This window comes from Cherax quadricarinatus, chromosome 3, assembly GCF_038502225.1.
Source record: "Cherax quadricarinatus isolate ZL_2023a chromosome 3, ASM3850222v1, whole genome shotgun sequence".
Lineage (NCBI taxonomy): Eukaryota > Metazoa > Arthropoda > Malacostraca > Decapoda > Parastacidae > Cherax > Cherax quadricarinatus.
The window spans coordinates 57,636,023-57,652,851 of NC_091294.1; the positions used below are offsets into that span (position 1 = coordinate 57,636,023).

General features: G+C 41.6%; 1 protein-coding gene across 1 annotated transcript in view; it reads right to left on the reverse strand.

The window, feature by feature from the left end:
• LOC128706073 (myotubularin-related protein 9-like) overlaps positions 1-16,829 on the reverse strand; it is a 178,002-nt gene that overhangs the window by 83,218 nt on the left and 77,955 nt on the right. The window contains exon 4 of the mRNA XM_070093314.1: positions 637-788. Within this exon, the coding sequence (XP_069949415.1) occupies positions 637-788 (152 nt within the window). The remainder of the gene's footprint in view (positions 1-636; positions 789-16,829) is intronic.

Below are 16,829 nucleotides of genomic sequence, written 5' to 3' on the forward strand. Positions count from 1 at the left end.
AGTTCCGGGGGTCAACGCCCCCGCGGCCCGGTCTGAGACCAGGCCTCCTGGTGGATCAGAGCCTGATCAACCAGGCTGTTGCTGCTGGCTGCATGCAAACCAACGTACGAGCCACAGCCCGGCTGATCCGGAACTGACTTTAGGTGCTTGTCCAGTGCCAGCTTGAAGACTGCCAGGGGTCTGTTGGTAATCCCCCTTATGTGTGCTGGGAGGCAGTTGAACAGTCTCGGGCCCCTGACACTTATTGTATGGTCTCTTAACGTGCTAGTGACACCCCTGCTTTTCATTGGGGGGATGGTGCATCGTCTGCCAAGTCTTTTGTGTGTATTTTACTTTTTGTTGTTTTTTAATGCCTTGTTCTACTGTTAACATTTGGTGTAAACTTGTTATCTAGAATTTATATGCATTTATAAGTGGAAAAAATGGCATTCTGCTTTCTGGCAGTAGCCTGGAACCTACTCTGCTGTATAAGTGGGGCCCTACTGTATTTGTAAAATACCTCACCTCAGTGTCTCAGTTTGGCAACCTCTCACTGAGCAAGATTATGTAATATTAGCCAGGCGATTCACTTCACTTACATACTGTATGTGAAAATTTGCAATGGTGTACCTATATGTTATATTTGAAAGTAAGTACCTTGTAGTCTTTGTTAACATATGATATCCTCCAGTCATCACCTGGCTGCACCAGACGTGAAAACTCAGACTCTGGCATAAACGTTGTCCAACCATCTTCTAAAACTGTGTACATTGCACGGTAGAAGAATGGATATTGCAGCAATGGCTCCTCTGTAAAAGAATAAAATAAAAATGTATGAGCACAATAATGTATCAAAAAATAGTGTGTGATATGAATAATAAGACTAATGTGTATTTAAAGAGTACAAGTATTACAAAAACAACCTGCACATGGGAGAGAGGAGCTTATGAAGAAGTTTAGATCTGACTTGGACCATTTACAGTCACACTAACACAAAAGAGTGAAGAAGCCAGTATATATAGGTGAGGGGGACAAGGATGGGAACAACAGAGGAAGAAAAGGATTTAGTGGTAGTGGTAAGGCTGGTAATGGAAGAAGTAATGGAAGAAGTAATAGACGGACTGAAACGTTGTCATAAACTCCTCACTCCTATGTCTGGGTTATTTGTGTACAGCTCCAGTCATGGCATTGTGCCTTTTTCTTTGTTTCAAGAGTAGTTCTCCATTTAAACATGATATCTTCTGTAGCAACTCTGACCAGACAAGATGAAAGTACGAACAAACGAAAATGCATTGTGGATGGCATACAAGCTATGGTGGTGTGGGCTGTGGGTATGCTAGCTTCTGTACTCCTTACCCAGCTTTTGTTCTTATTTGGTTAGCCCAGATACTGCATATTTCAGTTTTGTTCCAGCTTGGATGAACAATGGCTTAAGCTGACAGGTAGAGAGAAAGACACTATGTTTGCAGTCAATCCTTTATTACAATGCTTCATCCAGGACAGGACTCTCGTATCAAGTCCAGTCCTGGATGGAATGTCGTAAAAAAGATTTCTCTGCAAACATAGCATCTTTCTCACTCTGTCCCAGCTTCATCACATTCTATAATTTACTCAAGCTACAAACTGCTATCAAGCACTCAGCATTACAATATTGTAAAGACCAAGAACACAACATAACTTAATACACAGCACTGTTCATTTTATGGTGAGATGATAAGGCTTTAGATTAGAAGTGTGCCAAAGTATCTTTAACAGTGGGTACAGTAGGGCCTCGCTTTTTGGCATTTCGCCTTACGGCATTCCGCTAATATGGCAATCTCAAATTATGACCAAAAGTTTCCATACAGCAAGTGGTCTTTCAAATACGTCGCAGGCCACCCGGTTTGTTTACATTCTCCATGAGCACATCTCTCTATTATGTAATAATAATCACTCTTGGGCACATTAAATGTCTAATTTTACGTCAATACAGTGGACCCCCGCATACCGTACGCATCACATAACGTTCAATCCACATACTCCTCGCTTTTATCGCAAAAATTTTGCCTCGCATACCGCTCAAAAACCCGCTCACCGCTCTTCGTCCGAGACGCGTCCAATGTGCGCCCTTAGCCAGCCTCACATGTGCCGCCGGTGGCATTGTTTACCAGCCAGCCTCCGCGGTAACATCCAAGCATACAATCGGAACATTTCGTATTATTACAGTGTTTTTGGTGATTTTATCTGCAAAATAAGTGACCATGGGCCCCAAGAAAGCTTCTAGTGCCAACCCTACAGCAATAAGGGTGAGAATTACTATAGAGATGAAGAAAAAGATCATTGATAAGTATGAAAGTGGAGTGCGTGTCTCCGAGCTGGCCAGGTTGTATAATAAACCCCAATCAACCATCGCTACTATTGGTGGTACAGCTGCTGCTGCTGTTGTACAACCGTCAGCTGCTGCTGCTGCTGCTGTAGTACCGTCTGCTGCTGCTGTAGTACCGTCTGCTGCTGCTGTAGTACCGTCTGCTGCTGCTGTAGCATCGTCTGCTGCTGCTGTAGCACTGTCAGCTGCTGCTGCTGTTGTACCACCGTCAGCTGCTGCTGCTGCTGCTGCTGTAGTACCGTCTGCTGCTGCTGCTGTAGTACCATCTGCTGCTGCTGTAGTACCGTCTGCTGCTGCTGTAGCATCGTCTGCTGCTGCTGTAGCACTGTCAGCTGCTGCTGCTGCTGTAGCATCATCTGCTGCTGCTGCTGCTGTAGCATCGTCTGCTGCTGCTGTAGCATCGTCTGCTGCTGCTGTAGCATCATCTGCTGCTGCTGTAGCACTGTCAGCTGCTGCTGCTGCTGCTGTAGCACCGTTGTTGGTGTGTCTTATTGAGAATACCAAGAAACAATTAACCCCAGAGGATTTACCACCCAGGATAACCCAAAAAAGTCAGTGTCATCGAAGACTGTCTAACTTATTTCCATTGGGGTCCTTAATCTTGTCTCCCAGGATGCAACCCACACCAGTCGACTAACACCCAGGTGAACAGGGAAAAATGCCTGGAACTAGTGCTCATATTGGTGAATTTAAAGCCAGTAAAGGTTGGTTTGAGAGATTTAAGAATCGTAGTGGCATACACAGTGTGATAAGGCCTGTTCTGGAAGAAAATGCCAAACAGGACCTACAGTACTCAGGAGGAAAAGGCACTCCCAGGACACAGTGTCTCATCAGTCATTGCTGCATCTTCAATAAAGGTAAGTGTCATTTATTCTTCATTTAGTAGAGTAGTACATGCACAATATATATTGTGCATGTACTACTCTACTATTGTGCATGTATCCTTCTCTTTGTGTGTAGGAAAATGTATATTTCATGTGGTAAAAATTTTTTTTTCATACTTTTGGGAGTCTTGCACGGATTAATTTGATTTCCATTATTTCTTATGGGGAAAATTCATTCGCATACCGATCATTTCGCATAACAATGAGCCCTCTTGCACGGATTAAAGTCGCTATGCGGGGGTCCACTGTATATACATTTTCATTAATCCATCTATGATACTTTCTTCAAAATTATATAAGAAACACGTTACATAGCGTATAAACACCCTGTTTATATGCTATGGAGGTGTGGTTGCTGGGTGGAGGGAGAACATACAGTACCACCCCACACTGGTGACAAATGAATCGTGTGTCCTTCCGCTGTTGGGGTCGTTTTTTGGTGGTAGCACACACAACACACTTTTTCTGGGCATTCTTCTTCTTTTGGGTAGGTGGTATTGGTACCAGATAGTGACAGTTAGGAGTGATTCAGTCTGGCACTTCCCCCACTGGCTGTGGTTGGGGGACAGGTTGTGGTGTGACAGGTCACTGTGGAGGGGCAGGTACTGGTGTGGTACCATACTTTCTTGCTATCTCTTTGACAACATTTAGAGAGAATTCTGCAAAATGTTGTCGTTTTCCAGTCTTTATTTCGTACATATTGAATGCATTGAGCACTGCAATGTCTACAAGGTGAAAAAACAGTTTTATATACCACCTGTGACTCCTACATACACAGTCAACAAACCCTATCATAATGTCATGCTTGTCAACTAGTCGCATATTGTTCATATAGTCCACGACAGCAGCTGGCTTTACAATAGGTTCTTTGTTGAACTTGCTCAGTCTGTCTGTTTGTACCATCTCGTTTCTGTGGATGGTTGACAGCAATGTCACGTCCCGTTTGTCATGCCACATCAGTGCCATGATGTCATTAGCATGAAACACTTGCACTGCACATTCAACACTGCCTCCACTGAACCTTGACATATGTTTTCTATTCCTTCTCACTGTTCCACATATATCAGTATTGTTCACACATAGGAAATCAGCGAGCATAGGGCTTGTATACCAGTTGTCTGTGTACAATGTATGGCCCTTGCCAAGGAATGGTTCCATCATTCTGCGAACAGCATTACCGGAAATGCCCAACATCCGTCTGTCATCATCAAGTGTATTTCTCCCGGTGTATACAATAACATCCAACACAAGACCACTCTCACAGTCACACATAACAAAAAGTTTTATACCAAAGTGATTACGTTTGCTCGGTATATATTGCTTGAATGACAAGCATCCCTTGAACAGAATCAAGGACTCATCAACAATAATGTTCTTGAAGGGATAAAAGTATGTACTGAATTTCTGCTTCAAATACATACATAAACACTTCCCGGATTTTGTATAGAAGGTCATTTCTGTTTGGCATATTTCTGTCTGAGAAGTGCAACATTTGTAGCAACAGAGTGAATCTGTTGCAGGGAAGGTGGTCACGGAAAACTGGAGTACATGTACTGATAAAGTGGTCTGTGGACCAGTAATTATGTATATTGTTCTTATAGATATGTGGCATAAGCATGACAGTGGCAAAGAATAAATACATTTCAGCCACTGTTGTGTCCTTCCACCTGCGCAGCCGTGACGATTCTCCAACCTCTGTTATGCTGTCCATGATATATTGGTAATGATTGTTTGTCTGGGTCACTATCAAGTTCATTATAGGCTTGTCAAAGTACAACTGGAAATAGTCTAACTCTGTAGACTCATTCGTAATGGGACATTTGGGCTGGATACCACTTCCACTAGAATCAAAATCACAAGGCTGTGGCACAAATATACTTTGTGTCCAGTTCCACTCACGATCACATGGTGCAGGGTGGACCTGTGGCATGGGGCAAGGGGAAGCAGGAGGAGGGACAGGAGTGGAGGCAGCACATTGTTGAGGGGATGCCAGGCGGTCCTTTGTCTGTCCACCCACTGCGCCATGTGGTCCAGGCACTGTGCTACCCACCATTACTTCCTCCATCTCCACATACTCGCCTTCATGGTCACTTTCACTATCAGTGGCCGGGGTTTTGGATCGTGACCTGCCACGACCCTTGGGGACTGCATATGGCACACTGCCTGAACGTAGATAACGACACCTAAAAGTATGTTTCACTGGTGAATAATGAACTTCACTATCACTAGACGAATCCTCGAATGGCAGAAAATCAATCTCACCACTTACATCACTTTCACTATCACTAAAACACCGGGAAAATGATAGTTTCCTCTTGCAAAGTTGCCTATGGGTAACACTCGCCACTCCAGAAGTGCTTGGCCCATGGTCTTGTGCAGCCACACTGGCCACCCCAGAAGTGCTTGGCCTAGGGTCTGCTGTGGCTACACTGGCTACCCCAGAGGTGCTTGGCCCTAGGACAGGTGTCGCTACCCCAAAGGTGATGGGCTGAGGGTCATCTGGGTTATCGTCGACATTTTCAAAATTTCTTGAATATTACTGGCCCCATTGGTGTCAGATCCACTAAACTCACGATCTATATCACTTTCCTCGAATAGCAGTGTTAATACGACGGGCATGAGCGAATCACGAGGATGTGCCATGATGTTGACCCAAGATGGAGCTGAATGTAACTGGTCCTACCATGTGGTACCCAGGCGTCCTAGATTTTTTTTATACTGCGCACACCCATTCTCTCATGTCTAGGCGACTCAGGCCTATCACGCCAATTTTGAATGAAAAATAAAACATATACATACGTTTGGGGCGCTACGCGAGAGAACGATATATACGTTTGGACCGTTTAAGGGTTAAATGTCTTATTTTACGTTTATAAAGACATTTTCATTAATCCATCTACAATGGACCCCGACTTATGATGGCCTCAACCTACGATAAAACCGACTTACGATGCTTGTCAGCGTAAAAATTTGACCCCGACCTATGTTGAAAAACACAACTTCCATCATTCGTCCCGTACGCGTCCACACGTCCATCTGGCCTGAGCGCACCTCAGCTGCCCTGCCTTCAGTTAGTGTGCCAATGTTTACAAGCCAGTGCAGTCGCTTCCATGCATACATTCGGAACATTTTGTATTATTCCAGTGTTTTTACTGCTTGTAACTTGTAGCTTGGGTGTGAAGCGTGGGTGATGAATGTTGCAGCGAGGAGAAGGCTGGAGGCAGTGGAGATGTCATGTCTGAGGGCAATGTGTGGTGTGAATATAATGCAGAGAATTCGTAGTTTGGAAGTTAGGAGGAGGTGCGGGATTACCAAAACTGTTGTCCAGAGGGCTGAGGAAGGGTTGTTGAGGTGGTTCGGACATGTAGAGAGAATGGAGCGAAACAGAATGACTTCAAGAGTGTATCAGTCTGTAGTGGAAGGAAGGCGGGGTAGGGGTCGGCCTAGGAAGGGTTGGAGGGAGGGGGTAAAGGAGGTTTTGTGTGTGAGGGGCTTGGACTTCCAGCAGGCATGCGTGAGCGTGTTTGATAGGAGTGAATGGAGACAAATGGTTTTTAATACTTGACGTGCTGTTGGAGTGTGAGCAAAGTAACATTTATGAAGGGATTCAGGGAAACCGGCAGGCCGGACTTGAGTCCTGGAGATGGGAAGTACAGTGCCTGCACTCTGAAGGAGGGGTGTTAATGTTGCAGTTTAAAAACTGTAGTGTAAAGCACCCTTCTGGCAAGACAGTGATGGAGTGAATGATGGTGAAAGTTTTTCTTTTTCGGGCCACCCTGCCTTGGTGGGAATCGGCCGGTGTGATAATAAAAAAAAAAAAAAAAAAAAAATTGCTAAATAAGCTACCATGGGAAGAAAGCTTCCAGTGTCAACCCTGTGGCAAAAAGGGTGAAAATTACCTTCTGGAAAATAAATTGGAGCTTAAGTGCCTCCTGGTATCAGACAATGCTCCTGGTCATCCTTCAGACTTGGCAGAGCGAATTTCAAGGAAGTTGAGCTTAATGAAAGTTAAGTTTTTGCCTCCTAATATCACTCCTCTCCTCAAGCCCATGGACCAGCAGGTCATTTCAAATTTCATAAAACTGTACACCAAAGCAGAAGTGCTTTGAAGTGACCTCAGACACTCGATTAACCCTAAGAGAGTTTTGGAAATATCACTTTAGTATCCTCAATTGCATAAACCTTATAGATAAGGCTTGGGAGGAAGTGACTAAGAGGACCTTGAACTCTGCTTGGAGGAAATTGTGGCCAGAATGCATATTTCATGTGGTAAAAAATTTTTTTTTCATACTTTTGGGTGTCTTGAACGGATTAATTTGATTTTCATTATTTCTTATGGGGAAAATTAATTCGACTTACGATAATTTCATCTTACAATGTGCTCTCTGGAACAGATTAATATCGTAAGTCGGGGGTCCACTGTACAGTGGACCCCCGCATACCGTTGGCATCACATAACGTTGAATCCGCATACCGATACATTTTATCGCTAAGATTTTGCCTCACATACCGCTAAAAAACCCGCTCAGCGCTATTCGTCCGAGGTGCGTCTAATGTGCGGCCTGAGCCAGCCTCATATGTTCTGACAGTGGCATTGTTTACCAGCCAGCCTCCGCGGTAACATTCAAGCATACAATCGGAACATTTCGTATTATTAGTGTTTTTGGTGATTTTATCTGCAAAATAAGTGACCATGGGCCCCAAGAAAGCTTCTAGTGCCAACCCTGTGGTAAAAAGGGTGAGAAATATTATCGAAATACTGTGGTACCATGGTCAACTGCTGGTGCTGCTGCTGCTGTAGCACTGTCAGCTGCTGCTGCTGATGTAGCACAGTCAGCTGCTGCTGCTGCTGTACCACCGTCAGCTGCTGCTGCTGCTGTAGTACCGTCTGCTGCTGCTGTAGCACTGTCAGCTGCTGCTGCTGTAGCACTGTCAGCTGCTGCTGCTGCTGTAGCACCGCCAGCTGCTGCTGCTGCTGTACCACCGTCAGCTGCTGCTGCTGCTGTACCACCGTCAGCTGCTGCTGCTGCTGTAGTACTGTCTGCTGCTGCTGTAGCACCATCTGCTGCTGCTGTAGCACCATCTGCTGCTGCTGTAGCACTGTCAGCTGCTGCTGTAGCACTGTCAGCTGCTGCTGTAGCACAATTAACCCCAGAGGGTTTGCCACCCAGGATAACCCAAAAAAGTCAGTGTCATCGAAGACTGTCTAACTTATTTCCATTGGGGTCCTTAATCTTGTCTCCCAGGATACAACCCACACCAGTCGACTAACACCCAGGTGAACAGGGAAAAATGCCTGGAATTAGTGCTCATATTGGTGAATTTAAAGCCAGCAAAGGTTGGTTTGAGAGATTCAAGAAAACCTCTACTAGTGAGAACGGCTGGGTTTGAGAAGGACCTGCCCTCCCAAATCAACCTACGTCTCACCTCCTGGCACTATATAAGGCCCGATTCTGTCACTTCAACTTCATATTGTTTCAGACAACGGAACAATGCTCTTCAACAGACTGAGGGACTGACCACCTCAAAACTTTAAGGGTGATGGACTGATTACATCGTCTTCAAGTATCTTCTGCTTCTATCAACTTTTCTGTACTCGACTGAAGAAGCCTACTGTGTAGGCGAAACGTTTCAAAATAAAGATACCTAACTGTTGCATATGTGTCTTACCTAACAAATGGTCTCATTTTACAGAATGGAAGACATATTACAGAAATTGAGATGATTTTGACTGGTTTTACAATGAAAAGTACCTTGAAATTGAGCTCAAAGTAGCAGAAATGTTGATTTTTACCAAAGTTCAAAAGTAAACAAATCATAATGAGAAAAAAAAAACTTTGACCATGTTTTTGGATTAAAACAGCGACTTTGCACTGTATTTTCGTATGGTATTTATTGTTGTATTCTAGTTTTCTTGGTCTCATTTTACAGAATGGAAGACATATTACAGAAATTGAGATGATTTTGACTGGTTTTACAATGAAAAGTACCTTGAAATTGAGCTCAAAGTAGCAGAAATGTTGATTTTTACCAAAGTTCAAAAGTAAACAAATCATGCCAAGCGTCCAATACACGTCAATTGGTGAGTCTAATATTCTTTCACAAGTGCGCTGATATTATTTATACCATTTCTACACCAATGCAGTAGTCTGCATAACAGTAAATCTTCTATTTTTTGTAAGAATAAAAATTCAAAGTGGAAAGCCAAAGAAATATAAGAGGGGCCTGGGGATGTGACTAACAAACAGAGAACTTGTTATTTTAGTGCCAGGAATGTCTTTCTTGTTTATTCTGGACCCTATTCGGAAATTGGCATCTTTTGAAATTTGTGTGAAATTGGCAAAAGTGCTAAATTCTGACCACTTTATTGGATAGTTGAAATCGGTAAATGGGTGGTTTCTTGTACTCAATCGATAGAAAAATGGAGTTCTAGCGTAATAGTAATGATTTTTGTCGACTAGTACACTGGAACTGGCCGAAAATAGGGCTCAAAGTGGGCAAAATCGCTGATGTGTAAACATCATTGAGACCGCTACCTTCGCGAGAGCATAATTCCTTAAGTTTTCCATAAAATTTCATACTTTTGCTGTCATTATGATCGGGAAAAGATTCTCTATCTTTTCATAAGAAAATATAATTTTTTTTTTTTAAATTTTGGCAACCCTGAGAACAAGTCTCTGAGAGGGCCTGGCGACCCCCAAAGGGTTAATAATGATGATAATAATAATATGCAATAATAATCACTCTGAAGCATAAGAAATGTCATATATTACATTACATAAGCCTGTAATTGTTTTCCATGATGGTAGGATTGCTGGTGACTTTTTGTCTCATAAGCACGCAAGGTTGCAGGTATGTCTTGCTACATCTACTTACACTTAGGTTACAATACACACGCATTTACAAGCATATACCATGGACCCCGGATTTCGTAGTTGTCTGATTTTGTAATATTCGGAAATAGTAATGTTTTTTCGTCAAAATATTGGCTCAGTGATCGTCATTGAGCTCAGTAATAGTCATTCGTCCCAAACGCGTCTGCATGGCAACAGCGGCCTGACACTCAGTGTGCCATTGTTTATCAGCCAGTGGGGATGATCCCACATGTTCATATGATACATTTCATATTATTCCATTCTTTTTAGTGTTTACAACTGCTAAATAAGCCACCATGGGCCCCAAGGAAGTTCTTAGTGCCAGCCAGCCCTTTGGTAAAGGGCTGAGAGAGAGGGGAGAATGCGCCTTTCTCAGTGATTCTGCAATATGTACGATACGAAAGCAGCAGGAGCCAATAAAGGCTATAGCACCAGCCAGCGATAAAGTGTAGCATTAACAGTGGAATCAAGTAAGTTAAGCGATTAACAGATAGAAAAAGGAGAGCACGAAACTGACTCCTCCAATGTTGTTGGAGGTACAAAGGGCTACTGAAAACACAGCCACCTCTTGCTGCTGCCTTCACCACCATTATGTATAGCTTATCTTTCAGTGGCCCTTATACACTCAACAACATCAACACACCATCACTTGCCACATATATAATAACATATTTTATTCATTCTAGAGTATATATCATGTTTCTATGTTATTAATATTGTTTATGTCATATTAGATGAATTGTGCTAGATAAATAAGCCGTAGAGTTGATATCAGTGTCATATTGAAGGACTATCTTGTCCTTCTCCCAACACTCCCCTGCCGCTGCCACAATCCCTAACATACACCAGAAACAGACCACTCTGGAACACTTTTTTGAGCGACAGGGGTCCAGTGACTCTCAAGCTGGTCCTAGTGGCATTTAAAAACAAAGAAGGGAAGTAACCCTGGAAAAGGACTTGGTACCTGAAGTCTTTATGGAAGAGGATTCCCCTTCCAAACAATAGTAACTCCTCCATCCTCTCCCTTTCTCCCGTCTTCCATACATCAAGTCTTCAATAAAGATAAGTGTCATTTTATTTTTGTTTTATTCTGCATGTCTCATTGTTTTCTGTGTAGGTAAATGCATATTTCATGTAAAAAAAAATAATGTTTTTTTAATACTTTTGGGTGTTTGGAACAGATTAATTGGATTTACATTATTTCTTACGGGTAAAATGAACTCGGAAATCATCAGATTTGGGTATAGTCACTCTCTCAGGAACAGATTAATTATGATAACCAAGGGTCCACTGTACAGTATATACTAACCCCTCTGGGTTTTCTTCTATTTTCTTCCTAGTTCTTGTTCTTGTTTATTTCTGCTTATCTCCATGGGGAAGTGGAACAGAATTCTTTCTCCCTAAGCTATGCATGTCATAGGAGGCGACTAGATGACAGGAGCAATGGGCTAGTAACCCCTTCTCCTGTATAAATTACTAAAAAGAAGAAAAAGAAGAACTTTATAAAATTGGGATGTTTGAATGTGCATGGATGTAGTGCAGATGATAAGAAATTAATAACTGCAAAGATTATGAATGAAAGGAAGTTGGATGTCCTGGCCCTAAGCGAAACAAAGTGAAAGGGGTAGGGGAGTTTCAGTGGGGAGAAATAAATGGGATTAATCAGGAGTATCTGAGAGAGTTAGAGCTAAGGAAGGGGAAGCAATAATGTTGAAGGATCAATTATGGAGAGAGAAGAGGGAATATAAATGTATAAATTCAAGGATTATGTGGATTAAAATAAGGGTCGGATGTGAAAGGTGGGTCATAATAAGTGTGTACATATGCACCTGGAGAAGAGAGGAGTGTAGAGGAGAGAGAGAGAGAGATTTTGGGAGATGTTAAGCGAGTATGTAGGAACTTTTGAGCCAAGTGAAAGAGTAATTGTGGTAGGGGACCTAAATGCTAATGTAGGAGAAGCATTTAGAGAGGGTGTGGTAGGTAGTTTGGGGTGCCAGTTGTAAATGATAATGGGGAGTGTTACGCAGTGTGCTGCAGTAAAATTTATATAAACAAATAATACTTTATAGCTCAGGTATTATTCTGATTCCGGATGAAGATGACAAATGTCGGTATAACCCATGCAAGTCTAGTGCTGAAGACACTGACTTTGCTGATTCGTGAGCTGGAACATGGTGTCCTGGCTGTGGTTATGGCACTACAGAGGATGGCACTGACTACTGGGTGGTCAAGAACTCTTGTGGCACCACTTGAGGTGATGAAGGCTACGTCAAGATGAGTCGAAACAAGACCCCCTCTAATGATTTCTTCGATGTCCATACTTGTGTGTTGCAGCTCATTTTCGGACGCTGGAATAGGGCAGTAGCCCTCATCATCGACAATTTCTGCATATTCTTCAGAGGTGCTGCAGCCGCCACTCTTGGCATCTCTTCTGGTTTTGGAGTTGTGTCATGAGTTCCTGCTGCTGGACCCGTTCACCTTAGTATTCCCGGTGGAAGTGCGACTGTTTTGTTGACTAGGCAACATATCTGTCTGAGGTTGATAAGGGACTCGGCATTGGCGACGTTGAGACAAGTAATGTTCAGGGCTTCTGCCATTCCCGCTACATTGAGCTGAACGACAGTCTTATGGTAGATAGTACAAATGTTTAGTTCAACTTGGTATGCCAAGTTTTACCACTTAAGGTATATCATGTTTTAAGCTGCATCTTTTATGCAGTCTTTATTTTGTTTAATTCTGGAAATTAATTGACAAGGTCTTGCTTGTCTAATACAGTTTAGTAAGTACTGAACTCACTCCATATTTGTGATGAGAAGATGGAGTTATGTTTTGACAGCTGAAGAGCTGCACTGTTAGTACAAAGATAAATTTTGAACTAAAAATATTTCCTTAAGAACTCTAAATATGCATCATCTTGAAAATGCATAGAGAAAAAAGTTTGAGTATGAGAAAATTAGATATTGTTTTATATAAAGATTACTTATGATTTATTTACAAATTTTATATTTAATAGCCAATTTATTTATCTATATTTTTCTCATGTTTAATAACCTTTCGTATATCAACAGTAGTAGTGTTGTGTGTTGGTAAGTCAAGGAGATTGTTGGGGAAAGAAGCTGAGTGTATGGTGCTATACAGATGTTATGAGTGGCATGGTATGCAGACTGGACACCACCCCTCTCACACACCATGTCACTCTGCCTTTCCAAAACACAGTTGTCGTGACAGAGGTCCTCACTGCCATGTATTCCACTACTACTGTTGGAGTGGAATATTAACTCCTCCAATCACTAAAGACCGCTGATCAAATGTAGTCTCATCCACTACTGTGAAGCTCTATGAAGTCATAATCATCTACATGTTGCTGTCTCTACATGTATGCAGATATGCTGATGTGCAGCCCGAGTATATGAAGCATGTTACAGTGACAGACACTGAAATTCAGAGTGGCATGGCTAATGAGTGATTTACTTTTTTGTGAAATACTTTTTGGAAATTAAGACAAAAGTACAAACCTTATCACTTTTCCTGGTGCAACTGTCAGTCATGTGGGGGAGGTGTTACGAGTATGTCCTTACCAGACATTTTTTATACCAGGATATGCTCCTTTATTATATATATGTTAATGCTAATATTGTATTATATTTTTTGTTAGGCGTTCACAATAGTAAGTATTATTTTCATGAGTGGGAAACCACTAGTTAGAGTACCAGTTACTAGTTCAGGTACTGGCCTGTCTCCCTCAAAGTCACATGACCAACCTGATGTCACGTTACCATGCATTAGTATAGTCAGTAGGTTCACACACTCACTCAGAGTAGCACTCTCACACCTAGTCTGATTTCTAAGAGTTCTCTGATCATATACATATCCCTTGCACGGGATTATCGATAAATCCTCCTGTCTGGATAATTTAAATTTAATGTCTCTGTGAAGATATTGGTAAGGATTATGTTAACAAGCCAGTTACTTCATGTCACAGATTGATTGCCTAACTCTACTACTGGGAAATATGTCTTCCCAGTAAACTCTTGTGTCATTACAATAGCTGTGTATATATAATTGTACCCTTTAGGTATAAAGGAAAAAAGTCATTTTATTACTCTTTATTAAGATTATGATTCATAGGAATATTAAGATCCCATAAGTTTTATTGTTATTAAAGACACGGACTTTACATGAGTTTTAGTCATCCTACAGAAAGAAGGTTAACGAGGTCTATGGGTTAGAAGGCTATATTTGCAGCACTGAAACCTTGTTGCTATGGAGTTCTCCCCTAGACAATAACCAACATAGTAACTGATACCCTATCAAAGATCAGTAGCCTAATGTTAACCCTTTCAGGGTCCAAGGCCCAAATCTGGAGTCACGCACCAGTGTCCAAGAATTTTCAAAAAAAAAAATTTGTTATTTTTTCTTATGAAATCGCAGAGAATCTTTTTGTGAAGGTAATAAAACAAAAAGTACGAAATTTGGTGGAAAATTGACGAAATTATGCTCTCGCGAATTTTGATGTGTCAGCGATAGTATTTACGAATTGGCGATTTTGCCGACTTTGACTCCCATTTTAGGCCAATTACATTATTCCAGTCAACCAAATTCTTAGCTATTTCACTAGTATTACTTCTATTCTATCGATTGAGCACAAGAAATCGCCAAGTCAACTGTTTCAACTACAAAATAAAGTGATCGGAAATTGTTAATTTGGCCAATTTAACACAAAGTTCAAAATATTCCAATTTCAAAACAGGGTCCAGAATGAACAATGTAGGCATTCCTGGCACTAAACTAACATTTCCTCTGTTCATTAGTTATGTTTTGAGGCTTTACAAATAAATTCCATTTTGATTTTTTATTCACATAATGAATTTTTATTCACACCAAAAAATAGAAGATTTACTGTTATGCAATACTGTAATAATTGTATAAATATCATCACCATATTTGTGAATGTATATTAGATCCACCAGCTGATGTGTATTAGACGTGTGAGGTCGTTTGTTTACTCTTGAATATCGACAAAAATTTAACATTTCTGCTAATTTGAGCTCAGTTTCAAGCCATTTCCAGTGCTAAAACCAATCAAAATCATCTCTATTTCTGTAATATGTCTTCCATTCTATCAAATGAGACCAAGAAATCGCAAATACAATTATAAAAAACATACGAAAAAACACTGCAAAGTTGCTGTTTTAATCGAAAAATCATGATTTCATTTTTTTTCTCTCATTATACACAGTGTGCTGCAGGATCTGTTTTATGTGGTGCACACATACCACATAGATGTATTCTCTCATATCTAGGCCCAAATGTACCACTCACAGTTTATCAGAGTGAGCTGAGCTCATGGCGTAGATCTACGGTTTGGACCCTGAACGTAAAGCCGTAGATCTACGGGACGGACCCTGAAAGGGTTAAACACTACATACCGCAACAGTCCTCGATGACACACTGCCATTCTTGGGTTATCCTGGGTGGCTAACCCAGTGGGGTTAAAAATCCAAATGAAATCTTATCTTATCACACCTGACTTCTTACAATAAATACTACTCACCTCTCACCCTACATTAAGACTACAAATATTTTAGCCCTTTGACTGTTTCAGGCCCCTCTCTGAAACTGTCATTCTATGTCGCCAAATATTCAAAAAAAAAAAAAAAAAATTATTTTTTTCTTATGAAAATGTTAAGATTATTTTTCTGAGTGTTTTAGTCCAAAAAAAAAATTTTTGCCATCGGTACTTACCGAGATATAGAGCCGTGAAGTTTGCAGAAAATGAGCCGCGTATGGCAACAGCGGCGACTGCCGCTCACCCGGTAAACTTTAGTTTACTTGTAATTGAAGGTTTTTTGTTTTTTTCACTATTTTATTTTTTCACATAACTTATGTGGCCTATGAGACCAAAGTAAGGTGCAATGTATATATATACACTCGTTGTATACAACACAATAAGCACACAAACATAATTATCAATATATTGTTTACAAAACTTGTTTACAAAAACAAACAAACAATCATCCTCCTCCTCCTCCTTCTCCTCCTCCTCCTCCTCCTCCTCCTTCTCCTCCTCCTCCTTCTCCTCCTTCTCCTTCTCCTCCTTCTCCTTCTCCTCCTCCTCCTCCTTCTCCTCCTCCTTCTTCTCCTCCTCCACCTTCTCCTCCTCCTCCTCCTCCTCCTCCTCCTCCTTCTCCTCCTCCTCCTCCTCCTTCTTCTCCTTCTCCTTCTCCTTCTCCTTCTCCTTCTCCTTCTCCTTCTCCTCCTCCTCCTCCTCCTTCTCCTCCTCCTTGTCTTGTGTGCGAGTGTGTGGCTTATAATTGTTTTGAGTCAGAAGTCGGCAGCTGTCAAAGTGACATATTGTCTCATTAGTCATTACCCCTACCGCCTGTCAAAACAATGGGGTCGGATGCTGCTTCCCCTCCTCCATTCTATCTAATTATCTTTCTCCCTCATTCTATATCTTTCAATCTGTCTCTCTTTCTATCTGTCTGCCTATCTCTGTCTCACAGGTACACATAAATACAAGTATACATAGTGTAAATTACCTAGGATAACCCAAGAAATCCAGACAAAGTGCTATACTCTGCTTGAAGATGTGAGTAAACGTGATGACACAGTCTTGTGGCTCTCTCTGAGACAGAGAGCTAGATGGACAGACAGGGAGCTTGACAGACAGACAAATAGACAGACAGAAATGTTTGTGTACCAGCAAAAACAAAGGGAGGGCGA